Source organism: Scheffersomyces coipomensis (genome assembly GCF_036884675.1).
Source record: "Scheffersomyces coipomensis strain NRRL Y-17651 chromosome Unknown DFJ63scaffold_4, whole genome shotgun sequence".
NCBI classification, from domain to species: domain Eukaryota; kingdom Fungi; phylum Ascomycota; class Pichiomycetes; order Serinales; family Debaryomycetaceae; genus Scheffersomyces; species Scheffersomyces coipomensis.
In genome coordinates, this window is record NW_027042895.1 from 1,481,534 (window position 1) to 1,503,841 (window position 22,308).

Consider the following 22,308-nt stretch of genomic DNA (forward strand, 5'->3'; position numbering starts at 1 on the left):
CATGAACATTAAAATTCCTGTTTTTTTATTTATTTATTTTCCTTAATTAATTTTCATTTCTTCGTAGTAGCTTAAAGTTACAATTTTATTTTTTATTTGGGTAAAATACAGGTTTTATTTACGTTTTATTTTATGTTTATATATTAATTACAATAAAATATATGATACATATCTAGATTGAATAGTTTGTATTATATGTACAAAGTGTAGTAAACGTTTAAGTAGTTTTTGATTTTTTAATGGATGAAGTTTCTTCTCCTGAAGAATCTTCTTGAGCTCTCTTCTTAATAATATTACGAATTAATTTCTCATCATCGATGAATTTGAATGGTCCTAAATCTTCATTCTTCTTGAATGTTTTATCAATATCTAAACAGTTCTTTAAGGATTGATATTCTGATTTAAGTACTACTTCAGCCATCTTTGATCTTGTGAATGGGATTTTTGGTTCATATGGTTGAGAAGCAAGTTTAGGATATTGATTTAACCTACTATTCAAAATAGCCTTATAATTTTCAAGAAACTGATTAGTAAGTTTCTTGGATTCAATTAATTGATAACATTTTTTAGATATTCTATTGATTAATTGATATTTAGGTGCTTCTTCCAAAGTCATAATCGATTCAGTTTTATCAACTGCTGCTATTATAGTTAAGATTTGAATCAAAAATATTAATTCTAATATAACGTCACCCGATTTAAAACAATCATAAGAATCCAATACGATATCAACAAGATTTTCATCATCTTCATGTTCTTCCATGATGATTTGATTCACAAAATGAAGTAAATCTTTAATAGATTCCTCAGTAAGGCCCGTTGTATCTTCGAAATGTTTGGTGATTAAATTTAAGGGAATTTCACCAAAGTCATATTTAGAACCTTGAGTTTCAACATATCCGTATCTTCTTAAGATTTCACTATTTGGATGATCGGAATAAGTATTATAGATTTGATCTCCCTTCTTTATAGCTTTCAAACTTTTCATGACAAGTTCATTGTCAACATAGGTCAAGGAAGCATTATGAAGATTGGTGTCGGCGTTAAGTGTATCTGCTAAAGGTACCATCGATTTATAATATCCATCCATTAATATACTTCTTGGTTCCATACCACTTTGAGTTTTGCTTTCATTGTCCTCTCCTTCTTCTTTCTCTTCATCATCTTCTTCCTCCTCTAATTCTTCTTCTTCCTCATCTTCCACCTCTTCCTCTTCTTCATTTTCTTCTTGCTCATCGAAATCCAGTATTTCCACATCGAATGAATAAGACATAATAGTAGATGCAATGGCTAAATACATATCTAAGGTCACTTTTCCTTCTAATTCCTTGATCCCCAACTCTTCAATTATGATACCAGGATATAATTTATTATAAATAGAAACCGCTAAATCTTTCCCCACTCTTTCTAAAATCAAGGATGGTTCAAGTAAATGTAACTCATCACTATTCCAATACATCAATTGATTGAAAGTTTCTTCGTGTTGTTTGGCATTGAATTGAGCTGATTTCACAGGCAAAACATCTAAATAATCATTCCACTTACTATTCTCACCCTTAACTAAGACTTCATAAAGTAATACTATTATCAAAGATTCCCAATGGGTTAAATGAACTAATTTCTGTTTAATATCAGGATAATCTTCGATAAGAGAACAATTACCGACATTCAAAATAGAATCTCTAGGTATTGAAAACAAAACTTCTCCTTTATTTATATCATCCAACGCTATAACACCCCTACCTTGTTCACTATTTCTTAAATCTGCAATTAAAACTTTTGATGAGATGGTTATATCATGATGATTCAACCAATCAGTGAATTTCATCGTACCCTTTGTGAACAAAGGCATCTTTACTGTATTATCCCTACTGTTAAAAACTTCAACAAAAACCTATCAACTTCAAAAATGGTTGTAAAATTTAGTCAATTTCGGAATCCCGTACTATATTTATATATTATGTGAAATTGCCCTAAAAAATTGTATCTTGCACCGTGTAAAGATTTTTCAAAATGCTGACCACACGTATATAACTTACTTGTTCGAGGCGACTTTTAACCTTTTGATATGATATCTCACTTTAATATAGATATATCAATGATATTAGGATCAACTTGGTACTGCCTGGTGTTTATTACTGCTAAACCTTAATTCAAATTATGATGGAAATATGAAAATTTGGAATGGAATTGTGCCATGTGCAGGATATTTATATAGGTATTATGGTTTTGATACCTTTCAAACAAGGTTAACCGTTATAATTGATTATTAAGGTTCTGACATATGAAATAAATCATGTCTATTCATAGTGGTTATATCGGAAAAATCATTACAATAAGGATAAATTATGGAAATGTGATGGGAAAATGCAAATCAAGTGCCTCGAAGCGAATCGTTTAAAGTAATCAAAATATGAATTATGTATATTTACAAAATATATACAAGTATATAGAATATGGGGCGGATGGAAGTGTCAAGAAAATCAGTAGTTCATCTAACTGATCAATTTTTCTAACTCAGTCTTCAGTACCGGGATAATAATACCATTTGTATCTTCATTACATATGAAACAGTTGACCTTCTTTTTCTTCTTATATCGATTCAAGAAACAATCCTTGCAATATAAATGACCACATTTCGTTTTAATAGGATGTTTATAATCTGATTTGCACAAGACACACTTGAACGGAAGTTTTTCACTTGTGTCTTTATTGGTAGGGATAGTTAATTTAGTGGTATTTGATCCCACAGTCTCCCATTCCTTCTCTATAACTTTATTGGCCTTAGATTCATCTCTGATATGAAGAAACTTACAAGTATCACCATACCCACAATAACCTGTTTGTAAGAAATCCTTACAAACATCAGGTTGAAAGTCTGTTAATGTAGTAACTGTGATGTTGGTGGGTAATGGTTTAATTTTTGATTTTGTAGATATAGCAATTTCTTCTTCCTCATCGGAATCATCTTGTTTCTTGTTCGTGCCACTCGGTATAGCAACTGTTACTGGCTGTGTCGATGTATTCAGTTTCTTACTAACAGCCAACTTCTGTCTTTTCTTGAAAGGATCTGATGAATGCAAATTACTCTTTTCTATGATAGGACTATTTTCATCATCTTCAGTCTCCAATAAGAATGATCTTTTACTTGACTTCACTGTTGATGCCTTATTACTATCATTATCTTTTATTACTCTTTTCTTAAACATATGGATGAGATCTATGATGATGATGATGATAATGAAATAGATATTGGTTACTAATAATTAACTTCTATTTTTTATGCTGCTTAAATAAATGATGGGGAAAATCTGAGATGGAAGTTATATGCAGTCACACACAAATTATGGAATATCAACAAATTTGTCAAATGACTGATATTTAGATATTGGTTAAGGGTTGTACGAAAGAAGGACAATAAGATAGCAGTTAAAATGATAAACAGGAGGTTTGCTTGTGGTTTAATAGGGAAGAGATTTCCTATTAATAACCAAAAACAATCTCAATTGTTTTATTCCGTCACTTCAGCATCTGGTAGTAAGATCAATTCCTATTTTGAATTATTTCCTAAGAATTTCCCGAATCAAGGTCCACCAGGAGATTCATTTCTAATAAATGATAAAACGTTAAGACGGGAGTTTAGAGGTTTACAAAGTGAAAACCATCCTGATGTTTTAATTGGATCGTCATTGTTAAATAATAACTCTACTACCACCGCCACCAATGACAACGAGGATTTCTCAAGCATCATAAATAAAGCTTATACCATTTTAAGAAACCCATATAATAGAATTGCCCATTTTATTAAGGTATACCATCCTCAAAAACTAGATATAACACAGGATGAAGTATCGAAACAGTTAATAAGTGATTTCAACTCTAGTTCACCTCAAAGTAGTCAAGATTATAAAGACATGTTGATGACTGTTTTAGATGCTCATGAATCATTAGAGATGGCGACGAATGAACAAGATTTACAAGATTTGACGTTGGAGAACAATGAAAGAATAAATCAAAGTGAAGAGATTTTAGATAATTTGATTCAACTGGAATGGCCTATTCATGATTGGAATCCAATTTTAATGGAATCAATCAAATTGAAATATTGGGTTAATATTCAAAATGGGATCAAAGATTGGGAACCGGGAAAGCCAGTTCATTTAACTCATTGAGTTGCTATTTAGACACATCCAGACATTAGTGGATGAATTTACGATAATAATATGAATAAGGAAAGTTTTAAAAAACGTTGTATATATAATATATATTAATTGACAAAAGATTTATGTATAAGAAATGAATTAAAAAATATAAAAATTGTGAAGCTGTTGTGTGATAATTATACAGAGATTAAATTAGATTAGATGTAGCAGCGATGAATGAATGGATATATGTATGTGTATGTGAATGAATGAATGAATGAATGACAGCAGTATACGATTACTACTCACTTGCCATGGTTTTATCGTCATCTTCTTCTAACTCTTCTTCTTCTTCATCTTCATCTTCCATTTCACTTCCTTCTATTTCATGCTCTTCATGTTCTTCATTTTCTTCATCGCCATTTTCTCGTACGGGGATACTAAACTCACAATTCTCATATTCATCCTTTTCTATATCAGATCTTGGATGCATCTTTAACCATTTCATTCTTGGACCACTAAGACTTAATTCATTAATTTTAAATCCAAATAATTTTAATCCAAAATCATTTTGATTGAATTTATTAATTCTAATACGACATTGATTTTCAATTTCAGGAAACATCTTTACTAATAATCCTGGAAATGTAGTTCCAAAGAATGCTCCATCAATATTAAGATATCTTGAACTTGATGGTATATAAATATCATTACAACAAGGACAATATAACCTTACGGTTTCTTGACCTGGTATATCAGTAGAACCGACAGGGATAAGATGCATTCCATCACAATAGAATCTTGGACATGAACCAAATTCATTACGTTCAAATTTAGATGCCATTGCGGTTAATCCTGGTTTTGATATAATATATCGAGCATGGATTAAACCATATAATAATTCCGCCGAATGGGCCAATAATGATTTATTAGGTAATTCTGGTTTCTTGGAGTTGTTATTATTAGTATTTGTCGATGTATTGTTGGTGGTGGTAGTATTATTGTTATTGTTATTATTATTGGTACTATTAGATCCATTACCATTAAGATTGGTAGAATCATCATTATGATCTTCAGCAGTTTCAACTTGATAATCTAATATGGTGTATAATGCTTCTCTATAATATGGAACTTGGGATGATAAACCAGTTAAATTGAAGTCATCTTCAATGAATTCTTGAGCAATGGGTACGAAATAATCATGACCAAAGGATTCACAAAACTGTTGTATCCAAGGTATGTAATCATCTTCAGGATCGCTAGGCATATTGGGATATGATATATATGAATGAGTGGTTGATGGATTGATAAGTGATGGATGACTTGATGGAATGATTGATGATGATATATAAGGACTGTATCTGTCCTTCTGTCTCCTTTCCAATGGGGTGACTAAGATAACTTAAGATATCCAGATTACTCTTCAGTTATAGTACAAAGTATCACTTTTTATGATTCGCCTTCTATCGTAGCAGATACTACTATACTCTATACTTGCAAGGGAGTATGACTATTGATTGATTTGTGTATCTCCAATTGATACACCTTAAATTATGAGATCTTTAAACGGTTTCCCATTTAGATAAATAAAAATTCTCAATTTTATCACCATACTCAAAAAAAAAAACTGAGAAAATTTGTTGTGTGGAAGGGAGGATGATTTATATGAAGGAAATTTTGAAAATCTGTGTTGATATAAATAGAGAGGATGTTCATTCTGCTAACTGCCACATCACATTATTCTGATTTGGTTTCTTCTTGGTGATTGAAAGAGATAGACAAGATGCTAGATTGGATAGACTTACAACCATACACGTTACTTGTACTGACGTTTTTAATCCTTGCCTTCCAGCAAGTTATCAATCAAGTTGGTAAATCAACCATACAGGAACTTGTTTGGTCATTATACATGGCAATTGGAAGTAAATTGAATTTAACCAATTCATTCAAAGAGTATTCAACTAAACAAATCGAAATAGTGGATTTGAATAAACAAAAGAGATTGATTAGTGCTCAAGATCAATATGCTAAATGGACCAAATTAAACAGACAAGTGGATAAATTAACAGCTGAACTTACTCAATTGAAAGAAACCATTTCTAAAGATAAATCAAGTGTTAATTCATTCGTTAGCTTATCAATCATGTTGATTACTACTGCTCCACTTTGGTTCTTCAGATTATGGTTTAGAAAATCAATCTTGTTCTATTTACCTCCTCAATATTTACCTTATGCTTTAGAATGGGTCTTTTCAATACCATTTTTCCCACTTGGATCAGTTGGTTTAACAGTATGGACATTCGCTGTCAAACAAGTTATCTCATCTATTATCTTCTTATCGTCATTCCCATTCCAAGCTCCAGTTGGTAAACCAGTTAAAAAGGAAAAAGTTGAAGAAGTTAAATAGTTAGCATAACACACATATATATATAAGGTAAATATGTATATATTTATATACTACAGGCATTATTAAAAATACATAATAATATAATACATTAACTAAAAATACACTAGATTAACTCTAATAGTTCGTTATATCGAGATAACATGACTTGTTTCAATTCAACATTGGAACTTTTACTGTCATCATTATCATCTCCATCATCATTCTCTTCATCGAACTCATAATTACTGATCTTTCTTCTTTTGATATCATTATGGAAATCAGAAAATGTAAGATGGATCAACTTATCAGTAACACTTCCATCAGATTTACGAACTTGTTCTTCATCTTTATCACCATAAGCTAAATAATAATATGAATCAATAACCTTGACCCAACTTAACATATCTAACGAATATTGATAAACATCATAACTATTGATATCTTTACTGTTCAACACAAGTAATGGAGATCCATCTTTATCTGATATTTCAAAATATCGAAGGGATTGTAACACTATATTGAGGGGACGATTATGATCATATTGGGTTGGAATATTAATTTCAACATTATTATTTAATACATTTGCAATGGAAATTCCTTTGATGATGTTTCGTATTCCTGCTTGATGATTGCTTAATTTCCATGTATATACTAACCCATTGTTTGTCATAAGAGTCAAGAATTCATTATGACTTCTTAATGCTATAATATTATGACCCAATTCAAATTGAGGACATAAGAATTTACCAGAATCGGCCTTGACAATTTGAACAGTTCCATGAAATGATACCACCACGATATACTTCAACTCTTCATCGATTATCATAGGCAAGACATGCTGAATCATATATGGGAAAAATAAATTATACAATCTTTTTGTGGATGATAAGTTATTGGATACGATTAATCGAGTTGGATCATCAAAATCTATATTAATATCATTAGCTTTTTCCAACTCTTCTTCTAATTCAACTTTCCAACGTTGGCCATTCCTCACTTCAATTATAGTTCTGATTTCATCTTTCGACTTTTCATCCACAAATTCATTATAATCATGTTTATGCTTCACACTTCTAACAATGACAGAAAATAATAATTCTTCATCATACTCTAATTGAGAATTCGATGATATATCACTTTGGATACCTCCATTGGGATCTTTTTGTAAGATGATTTTCTTATATATCTCATTCAATTCATGATTTAATTCCCGAACGTTATTATTGAATAATATCGGCGGTAAATTAGAAACACTCTTAAACGTATTAGGATACTTTTGATTCATGATTTTTCGTTTAAATCGATTATATTGACGTTTCAAACTTGCTTCGGAAACATTATTAGCATTAGAGTTGGCATTCTGTGTAGTGGCGGTTTCTTCAAATCCTCCAATATCTTCATTATCATTATCATTAATATCATTACTAGCAGGTAAGACAGGATGTGCGCCAGAATTAACATTTTCTCGTGATTTATATCCATGAACTGATGTTTGAATACCTAATCTTGGTAAGAAATAACTTGATTGTGATATTTTCGAACTAATTTGAAAACTTTTATTGGAAGATGATAATTTTGGAGTAGATAAATTGTTAATATTTGATTTTGATGATGAAGATACTAATATTGGAGCAACTCTCTTCTTACCATTCTTGGTAATAGTTATATTTTGAGTCGCCTTTGTCAATTTCTTTGGACTTAAAGTTGTTATTGGCGTAGTAATAGCAGTAGCAGCAGTTGATGGAGCTGCAAATATCGATTCTGATTTAGGTGTTGGAGATTTTAATTTTTCACCATATGAGGCTAAATTCGGCCTTGAACCTTTTTTATCATTCTCTGTAGATATGGTTTCCAATTTCAATTGTTCTATACTTTCCGGAAATATATTAGATTCACGATCACCACCATATCGAGTTAATTGAGCATCAATTAATTCTTCACTAACTACTTTACCACCTAATTCCAAAGGTTCAAACGATACAACCGTAATCGATCCATCTAAACAACTTAAGAATAAGGTTTCACCATCGGGTGTCCAACAAATATCTGTTATAGTCTTCTCCACAATATCTTCAAGAACTGCTAATGGTCTTGTATTAGAAGTTGACCAAATTGCCAATGTACGATCTTGACCTCCAGTAGCTAAGATTGTTGAGAAATTCTTATTATCATCTTTCTTTCTATTGGAATTATTTTCATCACTGAAATCAAATAAACGAGGTGAAAATGAACATACTTCACAAGGAGCTTCATGTCCAATCAATGAAACATCAGTTGACCAATTACCTCTACTTATAACTACCACAGATGGGACTGGTCCATTTGTGGCGTTTGGAACTGCAATATGTTGACCATCGGGTGACCAACTCATTCTTCTGAAATATGAAGTTAAGGGAGACTTCTTAAATGGATCCATTATAATATGTTCCATTTGAAAATCATAATTATTATATTCATTTATCTTTTTATAATAACGGAAGATCCGTACAGTTCTATCATCAGAAGCAGTAGCGAAAAACTTATTAGCTGGATCAAATACTATCCCTTTAACCATTGATTGATGGATATCATATCTTTTAATTCTTTCAAATGTGAATGCATTCCAAATTATAATTGATCTATCTAACCCCACAGTAACTAATAAAGAACTATCAGGGGACCAACAAATATCTTGAATATCATTATCATGAGCCACTAATCTTTTCTTCACTGTCCAATGTTCTAAATCAGCTTCTGTTTCACCGAATTGAGGTTGTTTGTTTTGACTTTCATCTTTTTCCCATATAAGACAAATTTTATCATCTGATCCTGATGCTAAGTATTTCCCATCAGGTGAAAACTTGACACAAGTGACAACCCCATTATGACGACTCATTGAACATAATGGTCTTCTGAATGATTTTGCGGGAAGATCGTCAACATCACCAAGGATTAATCTATCTATCTTTTGGGGTGATTTATCTCCCTTTTTAGGCTGAGGTTCGGATGATTCTGATGGTGGATCAGTTGTGGACAATTTTTTGAATTTGATTATGGTTGGTACATCCCAGATTTTGACATTCCCATCTAATCCTCCTGATGCCAATCTTGTGCCATCTGGGTTTATACTGATTGAATAACATTCTATAGATTTGTTTTCGGCTGCATTTTAAGGTTAGTTAAACCATACAATTTATGGGATTTTGAAAAGTTATTAATATTAATACATACTTCTATGACCTAACCAAGGTAGTTTAAGAATATGCATATCTTAAACCATATATTGATTTCTTCTATATCATGAGTTTCAATTGACTTGACGGTTGAATTTACATCCAGGTTTAAAGTTTTGAATTGCTAAAAGCAAGAAAAATAAATTATTTGGCGTAGTTTGATATTTGACCATAATTGAATAGCGCACTACCATAATAACTACTACTATAAACTGATTTTATAACAAATTGCAAATTTTATATTAAACTTAAACGAAATCTATAGATAAATAAATGAGAGGAAAATGATCGATTAAGCAGTATTAGGAAGTTGGGAATCATAATCGAAACGACTCTTAACCCACCATTTACCAAAGATAGCACCACAAGTAACTAAAAGACATAAGAATCCTACAATACTAAAAAACCAAACTAAGGAATCAATTTCTTGACCTGGAACCACCACATTCATACCAAATAACCCAGTTACAAGATTTAACGGAATCAACATGGTACCGATTAAAGTGACTTTGGATAAGATTTCTGTGATTCTGAAATTAGCATTGAATGATTCAACTTGTAATTGAGCTAAGTAATTGGAATGACTCTTGGAGAACATTTTCTCATAAGCGATTAAACTTTGATGCATGGTGATAACATGATCTTGAATATCATCCAAGTATAAAGCTACTTCAGTTCTGGGATGAGAAATGATTTCAGATGCAACTTCATTTGGTGTTGCAGTTGGAATGGCATCAGATTTATTTCTCTTGGTAATTAAATCTTCTTGACATCTTTTAAACATTTTAATAACATCAGATTTGAAAGATAATAATCTTAATAAATTCATGATTTTCTTCCTAGATGCAAAGATTCTGGTTAACATTTCTCCAAAATTCTTATCTCTACAAACAAACACCAAATTTTCAATGTGATCAGCTTCAACTTCGATTTGTTTAATGACGGGTGCAAAAGAATCAATAATATCATCAATCAAAGCATAACATAACCAATCAGCTGTGACATCAACATAATCTCTTAACTGGTTGACTCTTCTTCTAACCACACCAGGATGTGGAACGGAAGTGAAATGGAAAGTTAAAATACCATGTTTGAAAACCACAATATAAAAATTAATGATTTTTAAGAAGGTTGGAGATTGACGATCAGAATCAAAAGTATGAAAGGATACAAAATAATAATTCTTGAATAATTCAACTTTCTCACGACAATCTTGAGTCTTGATATCTTCACATGTCAAAGGGTGGATATTGAATGTAGTGGATAAGACTCTTAATTCAGCTTCGGTAGGATTATTACAATCTAACCACCAAGTATTTTCATTACTTCCGAACAATTCACGACATGATTGATTAGCAGGTAATAAGGAAGATAATGATGATGAATGAACAGTTTGTTCTGAATCAGACGAGTAATAGGCATATCTATTTTCAGCGGCATCATTGAATTTAACTCCTTCTCCATCTCTATTCTTTTCTTCAGAATCGGAAAAGCTGCTATTATCACTGCTGTCGCCTTGATCAGCTAATGATGATTTAATCTTATACAAAATATGCTTTGGAGTATAATTAATGGCACTAGAACTAGGTTCTCTGGTGGAAACGATTGATCTTGAATCATTATTTATGACACTTGTACGACGATTAGGGATGTTTCTATTAACGAGGTTTTGTCTTTCAAGTTTAATGAATTCATCAAGTTTGTTAAAATCAATATCAGGATTCAACTCTTCAATAGATGATTCTTCTTGTTTATGAGAAAAATTAGAAACCAAATCATCTTCATCTTCATATAAATATGAAGTCCTTCTACTATAATGGGTATCATTGGTTTTAACTCTAATTAAGGGAGATACTAAATCAGATGCAAGTTGATTATCAGTATCTTTCAATTTTAAGGAATCCATAGAAACCAAAACTTCAAGGGATGAGATTTCTTGATTAGTGTTATTCTCATTTACCCGAGGAATGTCTGACATACTTGAATTACCTTCACTATTATAAGTTGTAGTTGGTGATCTTTTGTCGCTGGATACTTTACCAGTGCTGTTTACTCCTCCACTCATGCTGCTTGTACCATTGGGGATGACATGTGTGAAGAAAGAAAGAATTAAATTGAGTGAAACTTATTAGTGGGAATAACTTCATTCTTATAGGACAAGACAAGATGAACTATTAAGACATATAGTAATAGGTAGTAGAGTATGACTCAGCCTTGGCGATAATCTCTATAGAACGAACATCAGATGAGATGGAAGTCCTCCACACGTTTGCTACGATGACCATAAACCCAAACCCAAATTTTAGCCATATGATTGCCAAGCAAGGAAGATATAAGATTCATGGAGAGTATTGGCATTTTGATTGATTGAAATTTGATCTGCATAAACATAAAGTTGGTATATGCAAAATTTTAAGGTGCAAAAAAAAGCAAAGGAAAAAAAATTAACTATATGGAGAAAATAAATTATCGCCAAGATCATACGTGCTAAGAAAAACCGAAAAACTCTACCAGCATACATATCAAAACCATAAAAAAGGAACCAAGGCTTAGACCTCCATATAAACTGTTTGTGAATATTTGAAATTTCTTTTATTAACAATGGTAGTTACGAGTTATACAAAACCTTGAATATATATAATAGTACAAACATATAAAGTTTTAGCGGATGTCAACTCACAAATTTTTTATTTTAATAAGTTATAAAATGGGCTAACGGCCGACCAAAATAAAATTCAGCCGTAATTTTGAGAAAACCTTAAACCAATGGTGATTATAATTCAAATTCAATTTTAATGGCTTCACCAAACTTTTCAATACCAACTACTAAGGCATCTAATGGTACAGCAGCATAAGTACCTCTGAAGAATACATGAGGATTATGAGCAGCGACAAGGGAAGCATGTTCTAATTCATGTTGAGGTGGGTTTGATTGACCTTCAGATTTGAACCAAGATCCAGGAATCATTAAACAACCTTGTTTAATACCTTGTTCATAGACGGCATCTTCAACTTTTAAAGCATCTTCAGCAAATTCAGTTTTGAATTTTGGATGTTTGGTTGGATCAATATTGACAGTGAAGAACATACCAGCAACTGGAGGTGAGAAATTAACCACTTCAGATGGTAAATATTTACTGACAGCATCAATGGCGACATCTCTTTTATGAGTATATTCTAATCTTAAACCAATTAACCAATCCAAATAACCTTTTTGACCCCATTTTTGTAATAAACCATTAACTAAGGATTGAGTTACACCAGAAGGAGCTTGGATTGAAACTTCATGTAATCTAACAATTCTTTCTAATAATTCCTTTTGACCTACAATCCAACCAAATCTTAAACCTGGAGCTAAAACTTTGGAGAAAGAATCTAATCTAATGACTCTACCTTCAGTATCGATGGAAAGGAAGGATGGAACTAAAGCTTTTAAGAATTCTTCATGATTATGAACTATGGTGGATGTTCTTTGAGATTTATCAGTAGTATAAGCTTCCATTTGTAAGAAATAATAAGGTTCATCTTCGACGATTATAAAATCATGTTTAGAAGCTAATTTATAAATTTCTTGTCTTCTTTCGAAACTTAAGGATGAACCAGTTGGATTTTGACCAGTACAGATGGTATATAATAATTTTGGTTTTGGACCCACCCAATTATCTAATAAAGTAGATAAAGCAGATGGAATAATACCATAATCATCCATTGATATTGGAATAGTATTAATACCTTGAGCATGAGCCGTTTCTAAAGCAGAACTAAAGGAGAAATCTTCCACCAAGATTGAATCACCTCGAGTTACAAAAGTTCTTAAGGTTGATTCCCAAGATTCAGTATTACCAACTGAAGCAATGATATCCCAATCGACATAAGGAACTTTATGAACTAAATCAGTATGATCTTTGACAAAGGTAAGTAATTCCGGTTGACCTTCACTATGACCATATTGTAAAGATCTTGATAATTCAATTTGATTTGGTTCATTTTTTGTCTTATCTTTAAAGATTTGAAGTGAAAGTTTTTCAGCACTAGCAGTAGTATTGATTCCTTTACCAGAAGAGAATGCAGCAGGACTTGGGATTTCTGCAGTTAAATTATCAAAGGGGAAATAATCTGATAATGGTAAACCACCACCTAAGAAAGTAACCTTTGGATCAAAGTAATATTTGAAGGCAGATTTTAATGGAGAATTCTGTCTTGATTTTGATTCAAGAGATAATAAATGAGATAAATCTTTAGCGTGAGGTTTAGTCATATTGGGATGGGGGATATAATTGATATAAAGAAGATTAGATATTAAGAAGAAGAAGAAGAAGAAGAAACAAGAAAGAAAGTTAACAATTAACAATAATGAATATTTAAGCCAGAGTAAATGGGATATATATTTATACCGATATAACATGAAAAATTCCACAAATCCAAATTTAATCGGGAACGGTTAGAAAATGTTGTACTCACTTTCGCGCTTAAATTCCCTAATTAGTCATTTGTATTAGTAAACTTTTAGTTAACTGTGTGTGAGTCAAACTGGAAGAGGAGAAAAAGTACTATAATACGAGATTACATAACCGATTACGTAATCAAGTAAAGATCATGAAGAGATGAATGAATAGATAACAGAAATGCCTTATGGATTTCATTTATACAAATACATTAATTAATTCTCCCGTATAAACGATGTAAATTTCTCCATTCTAACTGTGTACTATATATAATTCGTATTTATTTATTATTCTTTCCATTTCTATTGATTTCTCTCTCTCTCTCTCTCTCTCTTATGAGCCATACCAATTATTTCTTCTGAGCCGTATACCGCCTTAATATGCCATTTGATGAATCATCATATACATAATACATTAACTATATGATTTATCTTGGCACCCGTACCATGGGGCATATGACTAACTTCTTAATTATATAATTATATCGTCCACTATTTATTTCAACTCCACTTCTACTGTACTAATTGTTAGTATAATCTCGTTAGTGTGTGTGTAAAAATGAGCTAAATCAAACTTTCGATTGCGAAACGGATTGACAATATAAAAATGTCTCTTATTATGTCACATGACCAATCTGTCGCGACATGATGCTGCTAACGATATTACCATTTAACGCGTTGCAAATTTGATTTAACTCTACCATGAAGCGTATATAGATTGATTGATATCATATAATTCACATGAATATATGAATCATTTAGAAAGTATGGTCGTTAAACGAAGATTCTTTGGTAGAAATAAGAAATCGGAAAATATACTACCTCAACTCGTCAAAACTTCACCCCCTCCATCTCCCCTGATTGAAAATTCATTATTTGTCCCTGATAATGATTATGAATCTGATGAAGATAATGTGAATGAAAAAGAATCTGAATTGATTGTTGTTGATCGTCCTGATATAAAATCTCCTCCTACTGTTAGTAACAAATCTATACGACAAGAATTATTCGAAACTCAATTAACTTCAATCATAGGTCATGTTTCTTTAAAACATTTACATTATTTATATAAGAAATATGATATTCCAAATAATCAATCTCATAGTTTAAAATTGGCCATTAATGAATATCTTAATGGAATTTCTTCTAATGATATGGATGAATTCTATGCTAAAGAAGATATTAAATCAGAATCAACAACCAATAAGTCATCTGTGAAAAGATCTTTCAATCAATTATCTTTCCCATCTCAATCAAAACCTCAACCTGAAATCAAACCAGAACCAATCATATCGACCCCTACAACCACTATCCAAGAACCAACTTGGAAACGATTCATTGGTTCATTAGACGTTCAAGCATGGGCTACGCGTCCCACTTTACGTCCTTTGAATTATCAACAATCATTACAATTAAGAAGACTTGTACCTAAAAATTCATCTATTTTAAATAGTTCAATCATAAGGATTTTCCATAATGATCGTGAAATTGGAAGAATTCCTGAAGATTTAACCAGAATATTATCCCCTTTGATTGATTTTAATTTCATTTCATTTGAAGTTATCGTGTTGGAATCGACATTACGGAGATTATCTATTGGTGATTCATTTTTAATCCATATTAATATCTATGTGAATAATATCGCGTTTGATTATAAAGATGATGATGTTGATGTTAAGAAATCTTTAGACTCAATCTCACCTATTCCTAAAAAAGCAAAGTTTAATAATTTTAATTTCTCTACTGAATCTAAAAATGAATCAATATTAAGATTACGGCAGTTTGCCATATCGAAATTGTTTGATAAATTGGGTATAAGACCTCTTAAGACATCACCTTCATCAATTGTGAATGCGGAATCCATCGACACTGAATTTGAAGACAGTAATGACTTACCCGATTCACAAACGATCAATCTCGATTCAGATGATGATGGAGAAGTAGTTGAAATAGAAGATGATGAAAATGAAACAACAGGAGTAGATGAAGTTAATCTCGATCAATTGAAACAATTCTATCAACAAAATAATGAATCCAATTTATTAAATAGTTTACCTGATACGACAACTCCACCTCCGGATAATTTTAAATTGGATTTAAGACCATATCAAAAGATAGGACTTTCATGGATGATCTTACGAGAGGGAGAACCATCTGTATTAAAGAAATTATCAAATGATGCCTATAATGACGATGATATTGGTAATAGTCAAGATAATGATGGGATAATGAATCCACTTTGGCGGAAATATAAATGGCCCGAAAATATTGAAGATAAATCAGGGAATGATAGTAGTGAACAGCATATACCTTATTTTTATGCCAATTTGTATAATGGTGAATTATCGCTTGAGAAACCAATCATAAAAACAACCAAGACTGGAGGGATCTTAGCTGATGAAATGGGATTAGGAAAGACGATCTCAACCTTAGCCTTAATCAATTCGATTCCATATGATTTATCAAATGAGTTTACGTCTCTGATAACTTTATCACAAGATCTGTCGTTCAATGTGAATAAACCATATGCATCCAAGACCACGTTAATCATCGTTCCTATGTCATTATTAACTCAATGGAAGAATGAATTCGATAAGGCCAATAATAACCCCAATCATTATTGTCAGATTTATTACGGTAATAATAACAACAATCTAATCCATACATTAATTCATCATTCGCCTAATAAGATCCCGGTTGTGATTTTAACTACTTATGGAACGATTCAAAATGAATATATAAAATTGAAGAATACAAAACTGTCACAGAATGTATATGATTCTAAAACGGGGATTTATGCGGTTAATTACTTTAGGATAATCTTAGATGAAGGGCATAATATTCGGAATAGAAATACCAAGACTGCCAAATCTATCTATGAGCTTTATTCGAAGAAGAAATGGATTTTAACGGGGACGCCAATCATCAATAAATTAGATGATTTATATTCATTAATCAAGTTTTTAAAATTAGAACCATGGTCGAATTTCTCATATTGGAAAACATTCATTACGCTCCCGTTTGAACAGAAACAATTCAGTCAAGCGTTGGATATTATTAAATCAATCTTAGATCCGATATTGTTGAGAAGAACTAAGGATATGAAACAAGCTGATGGGAAACCATTGATTGAATTACCAGAGAAGGAGATTGTAATTGAACAGATTAAATTCAATCAAACTGAATTGAAATTATATAATTGGTTAAAAAGTAGAGCTAACAAAACGTTTAAAGAAGGGTTGAAAACCGGACAGATTTTAAGACAGTATACTCAAATTTTAACTCATATTTTACGATTAAGGCAAGTTTGTTGTCATATGGATTTAGTGGGTGGACCGAGTGAAATGGATGAAGAAGAACAACAACAAAAGGATCAAGAGAAGTCGTCATTGTTTGTAGATGATGATGATGAAAGTGATACAAAGACATTCTTATCAGGAGTTAAACAAAGTCAAGAATTACAACAAAAAGCGGATTACTTCGCCAATGATACCGAAGTTAGAGAAACCATGTATAAATTATACTCCAAAGTTGATTTAATCGATTCAGAATGTTCAATATGTACCACGAGTCCTATATCACTTGGAGAATTGGTGGTTACACCATGTGGACATTCATTCTGTGTAACATGTTTAATGGAACATATTGAATTCCAAACCACAAATCCAGTGAATACCAATGGTCATGATAGTTTATGTCCCAATTGTCGATTTTCAATTTCGAAATATAAATTATTCCGATTAAGAAATAATAAAACTGTTACTTCTAAGGATATAAAATTCCATACTCGAGCTCAAACCGAACAAGATGGGAATGATCCAAGTAAAGATTATACTTTCCAATTATACTTGTATAATCCTGATAAAGTATCATCTAAAATCCAAGCGTTATTCAATCATCTTAAATTCTTAAAGGAGCAAAGTCCCCAGGAGAAAGTGATTGTATTCAGTCAATTCCTGTCGTATTTAGATATCATTGAAAGTGAATTAAAATTACAACTTGGAGAATTTGAATTCCGGATATTGAAATTCGATGGAAGATTACTGATGCAAGATCGGGAAAAAGTATTAATTAAATTCAATGAACCTAGTTTGAATAAATTCACGGTATTATTATTAAGTTTGAAATCAGGTGGGGTAGGGTTGAATTTGACTCAAGCTTCACGGGCATATATGATGGATCCATGGTGGTCACCAAGTATTGAAGATCAAGCTATTGATCGAATTCATAGAATTGGGCAAAATAATACCGTTAAAGTGGTTCGATTTATTATGGAGAATAGTATTGAGATTAAAATGTTAAAGATTCAAGAGCGGAAAAAACAAATTGGAGAAGCTGTTGGAGTTGAAGAAGAAGAAAGAAGAAAAAGAAGAATTGAAGAGATTAAGATCCTTTTCGAAGAGTAGTAGATAGATGTTATAGATATGTACATAGTTTTAAATTTGTTATACTTCCTTTTATTTTGCAACTGCATATAAATTTGTGTCATGTAAATTTTTTTTTATTTTGCGACATGACGTATACAATAAACGATTACAAATAATACCATTGGTTAAATGATTTTATTATCATTGCTCTACGTGTCATTCTTATTAATGGTGTAGATTCATACCTTCAAGGATAGTCTGACTATTAATTAGCCTTGTACAAAACATCAGAAACCCATAAAGAATAACTATTCAACCATGTCACAATTACAACTGCAGATGCAAAATTTACCAGGATATGGAGTTGCGATGGATTATTTTAATGATTATATGGATGAACATTTTAATAAAACTGATCCATTCCAAGATGAAGATGGTCATAAATTACAATTACCTCGAGACACCACCAGCAAAGAGGAACAAAAACTTTGGAAATCAATTCAATCCCAAGCTTGGATTCATGATCAATGTTTTATGGGATGTGGGAATTCAATTAATGGGATTGGATTGGTACCATTAATGGTATTGATCTTACCTGGTTTAGGACCGATTTTAATGTATATGTTACATGCTAAATTGATTTCAATGGCGCAAAAGAAATTAAATATTCCTAATAAATTAGTAGGTAAAATGCAATCTAATATTATGATTGATTTAATTATAACTTTTCCTCCATTGATTGGTAGTTTCTTTGGTTGGTTACATGGATGTTCAACTAGAAATGCAGGGTTATTATATCAATATATGGTATTTGTATCGAAACAAAGAGTAGAGGGGAAGACAGCTACGTATGTGGCACCTGGAAGAGAAGTGGTTGAACCTGAACATTTTGGATATCATCAACCACAAACACGTCAAATAAATAAACCATCTACAACTTATAAACGATCCCATGATACCAGAAGTAACAATACTGGCACTAGAGGCATTGTAGTTGGAGATCAACAACAATCTGGATTTGTGTAGATAAAATAACACTTGTATATAATTAAAAATAATGTAATAAAATGAATATGGTTTGGTTAAAAACGTAAACACACTATAAGTTGCTCCCCCACTGACCCTCCCACGCGCTGATTGTTTATCAAAAGATAAACGAAACTCAAAAAAAAATATTGCACCAACTCAAAGTTGAAAAAAAACGCATCGACCATCATACAAAAGCAACAGATAATCTATTAACTAACCATGTTTGATAGACCAGAAGGGATAGAGAAGTGCAGAATCTGGATTGACGGATGTTTTGATTTCGCCCATCATGGCCATGCTGGAGCCATGTTACAAGCCAAACAATTAGGTCGAGAATTATACGTTGGAGTTCATTCTGATGAAGAAATCTTATACAATAAAGGTCCCACCGTGATGAAGCTTGATGAACGTATGACAGCTGTTGAAGCTTGTAAATGGGCTACTAAAGCCATCAGCGATGCTCCATATGTCACTGATCCTAAATTCATGGATCAGTATGATTGTAAATATGTCGTTCATGGTGATGATATTACTACTGATGCAAATGGTGAAGATTGTTATCAAATTATGAAAGATTTAGGGAGATTTGTGATTGTTAAAAGAACTCCTAATATTTCCACTACTGATTTAGTAGGGAGGATGTTATTAATGAGTAAAAATCATCATTATAGATCGATTGAAGATAATGTTCATCCATTATTAAATGATGAAAATAATGAAAAATTTAAACGATATGCTACTGATTTTACAGGATTGAAAAATGGATCTGGAGTATATTATTATGATCAAAAGCTGGAACAAATCAAATTAATCATTGATCCAAGTGAAGAAATATCCAATAAGACTACTATCTATTATATTGATGGAGGATTTGATTTATTTCATCCCGGTCATATTGAAATTTTAAAATCAATTCGTAAACAACAACAACAACAACAAGGGAATGATATTAAGATTGTGGTGGGGTTATATGATGATTTAACCATTAATACTATTGAAGGATTGAATTATCCAATTATGAATATTTTGGAACGATCATTATGTACTTTACAATGTAAATATGTTGATTCAATTATATTGGGAGTACCATTTAAACCAACAGAATCATTTTTATCAAAACTTGGGAATGTGATTAGAGTTTATGTGGGTCCAGTAACTGATAAAGAATTACAACAAAATAAATATGGATTATTGACTGATCAAAGTTTGATTCATAAAATTACCAATCATAAATATGAACATATGAATACTGAATTTATTGTTAATCGAGTTTTAAGTAATAAGAAAGCATATGAAGAAAGACAAAAGAGGAAAGGATGGAAAGCTGAAATTGAACAAAAATTGAAACATGAAGAGACTGAGAAGGGAAGTACAAGTTAGATTAGATTTAGAATTCGTAAAATTTATTTATTTATTTATTTATTTATGTATATGTAAAAGTTTTATATATATAATGACATCGTAAGGTCGTAAAAGATTCGTTAGTGTACATTAAAAGCAAGATATTATTTGATTTAACAAGTTAAATCAAATCTTCTCATGATATAAATCATTCATTTTTGATTCATTTTCAAAATGATTCATATTCTTAGCAGACATATTTGATTTATTAAATAATGAAAAATTGATATATTCTTCATCATCATTTAATTCATCACCTGGTTTACCCCAATTATTCTTACCAGCCCCAAATTTCTTAACTTTAGTAGGATCAGAATTTAAATAATAACTTTCATGATGAGTGAACCATTTTGGTTCTGATTTCTTTTCGTGAACTGTCCATTTATTAGTTCTTGTCATGATTGTGTTTGTGTGTTTGTGTATGAGTGTATGTTCAATTGATTATAGTAATTGATATAATTGTAATTGTAATTATTGTATGAAGATATGAAAAATATGAAAAACTATTAAAATATGGAATGGAAGGTATAAATGATGATATTTATAGTTGTTGTGGTTGGTTACTGGTCGTTGGATCCTTAATGGATGATGGATGATGATGGGAGGCTCTCCCCACAATTTAAATTAAAGTGGTGTTACTTAATTAGGCTGAGTGATCTGCATATAACGCATGACATCCAAACATCCACTCATAGTTTAAATTCTCTCATAGTTAAGTTCAAGTAGTCATTCAAACCAGAGACAAGCGTTATATACACTACCATACTTAAGAGAGTAACTATAGAAACAATCCACTTAGTTAAATTGATGACTATAATAACACAAACTAATCCCATAGTTAACTTCCAGTTTAATCACTTATGTTCAATTTTGTACTTGTTTCACTATGTCATACCTTATTTTATTTCTTAGCTTATATGACTTCAAGTGAAAATGACTCATGACTGACTAACTCTAGAAGTACCACTAATTACTCTATTCCAACGTTTGTTATTCTCCTCCATTTAACGAAATTTTAAGTCATGTGCATTTTGATCACGTGTGTTTTTTGTCTTGTCTTGTCTTGTCTTGTTGATTTGGGCTACCATGTGTTGGTCTCGTCTATAAAGAAAACCTTCAAACTACAATAATTAAATGAATTCCATCAATTTTGATTATTAGTATGGTTCAAATGAATCAATTATTCTCATTCTATCGTCATAATTACTCTCATTCTAGGAATCTCTTGTAACCCTCTTACAAACCAGGATAGAGTTATTTTTTTAAAATAATTAAATATATATTTTTGTTTTAATAAAATACGTAAACCAATATGGTCTTTTAAGAA

At 31.3% G+C, this 22,308-nt stretch overlaps 12 protein-coding genes across 12 annotated transcripts; 5 read left to right on the forward strand and 7 right to left on the reverse strand. All coding sequences in view use genetic code 12, as the record gives it.

The window, feature by feature from the left end:
* Positions 1-108: 108 nt before the first annotated feature.
* RMS1 (ribosomal lysine N-methyltransferase) lies at positions 109-2,174 on the reverse strand. Its single transcript, XM_064903691.1, has one exon. The coding sequence runs from the start codon at positions 1,850-1,852 to the stop codon at positions 218-220; it is 1,635 nt and encodes a 544-aa protein (XP_064761975.1). The 5' UTR covers positions 1,853-2,174; the 3' UTR covers positions 109-217.
* Positions 2,174-3,321, reverse strand: DFJ63DRAFT_164164 (U2-type spliceosomal complex subunit). The gene has a single exon (XM_064903693.1). The coding sequence runs from the start codon at positions 3,207-3,209 to the stop codon at positions 2,496-2,498; it is 714 nt and encodes a 237-aa protein (XP_064761976.1). The 5' UTR covers positions 3,210-3,321; the 3' UTR covers positions 2,174-2,495.
* Position 3,322: 1 nt separating this feature from the next.
* Positions 3,323-4,422, forward strand: DFJ63DRAFT_166034 (J-type chaperone). The gene has a single exon (XM_064903698.1). It carries the CDS (start codon positions 3,435-3,437, stop codon positions 4,170-4,172), a length of 738 nt encoding a protein of 245 aa, XP_064761977.1. The 5' UTR covers positions 3,323-3,434; the 3' UTR covers positions 4,173-4,422.
* On the reverse strand, positions 4,308-5,667 carry CKB1 (casein kinase 2 regulatory subunit). Its single transcript, XM_064903699.1, has 2 exons — positions 4,518-5,667; positions 4,308-4,484 (listed from the first exon to the last, which is right to left on the reverse strand). Exons 1-2 carry the CDS (start codon positions 5,407-5,409, stop codon positions 4,444-4,446), a joined length of 933 nt encoding a protein of 310 aa, XP_064761978.1. The 5' UTR covers positions 5,410-5,667; the 3' UTR covers positions 4,308-4,443.
* A 258-nt stretch (positions 5,668-5,925) lies between these two features.
* On the forward strand, positions 5,926-6,549 carry DFJ63DRAFT_313762 (GET complex subunit; the record flags this gene model as incomplete). The annotated part of the gene is made up of 1 exon (XM_064906227.1): positions 5,926-6,549. One exon carries the CDS (start codon positions 5,926-5,928, stop codon positions 6,547-6,549), a length of 624 nt encoding a protein of 207 aa, XP_064761979.1.
* Positions 6,550-6,641: 92 nt separating this feature from the next.
* Positions 6,642-9,567, reverse strand: HIR1 (Hir1p; the record flags this gene model as incomplete). Its single annotated transcript, XM_064907061.1, has 1 exon — positions 6,642-9,567. A coding segment is annotated over exon 1 (2,746 nt), but the record flags the coding sequence as incomplete, so codon positions are not given.
* Positions 9,568-10,092: 525 nt separating this feature from the next.
* DFJ63DRAFT_275932 (magnesium transporter CorA family protein) lies at positions 10,093-11,166 on the reverse strand (the record flags this gene model as incomplete). The annotated part of the gene is made up of 2 exons (XM_064904600.1): positions 10,093-10,445; positions 10,512-11,166. Coding segments are annotated over 2 exons (1,008 nt in total), but the record flags the coding sequence as incomplete, so codon positions are not given.
* A 1,347-nt stretch (positions 11,167-12,513) lies between these two features.
* On the reverse strand, positions 12,514-13,998 carry ARO8 (bifunctional 2-aminoadipate transaminase/aromatic-amino-acid:2-oxoglutarate transaminase; the record flags this gene model as incomplete). The annotated part of the gene is made up of 1 exon (XM_064905015.1): positions 12,514-13,998. The coding sequence occupies one exon, from the start codon at positions 13,996-13,998 to the stop codon at positions 12,514-12,516; it is 1,485 nt and encodes a 494-aa protein (XP_064761982.1).
* Positions 13,999-14,951: 953 nt separating this feature from the next.
* On the forward strand, positions 14,952-18,590 carry DFJ63DRAFT_335950 (DNA helicase; the record flags this gene model as incomplete). Its single annotated transcript, XM_064908290.1, has 1 exon — positions 14,952-18,590. One exon carries the CDS (start codon positions 14,952-14,954, stop codon positions 18,588-18,590), a length of 3,639 nt encoding a protein of 1,212 aa, XP_064761983.1.
* A 140-nt stretch (positions 18,591-18,730) lies between these two features.
* DFJ63DRAFT_164126 (uncharacterized protein) lies at positions 18,731-19,727 on the forward strand. The gene has a single exon (XM_064903692.1). The coding sequence runs from the start codon at positions 18,870-18,872 to the stop codon at positions 19,575-19,577; it is 708 nt and encodes a 235-aa protein (XP_064761984.1). The 5' UTR covers positions 18,731-18,869; the 3' UTR covers positions 19,578-19,727.
* Positions 19,689-21,034, forward strand: MUQ1 (ethanolamine-phosphate cytidylyltransferase). The gene has a single exon (XM_064903697.1). It carries the CDS (start codon positions 19,800-19,802, stop codon positions 20,958-20,960), a length of 1,161 nt encoding a protein of 386 aa, XP_064761985.1. The 5' UTR covers positions 19,689-19,799; the 3' UTR covers positions 20,961-21,034.
* STF2 (Stf2p) lies at positions 20,982-21,458 on the reverse strand. The gene has a single exon (XM_064907062.1). It carries the CDS (start codon positions 21,378-21,380, stop codon positions 21,108-21,110), a length of 273 nt encoding a protein of 90 aa, XP_064761986.1. The 5' UTR covers positions 21,381-21,458; the 3' UTR covers positions 20,982-21,107.
* Between the last annotated feature and the right edge of the window lie 850 nt (positions 21,459-22,308).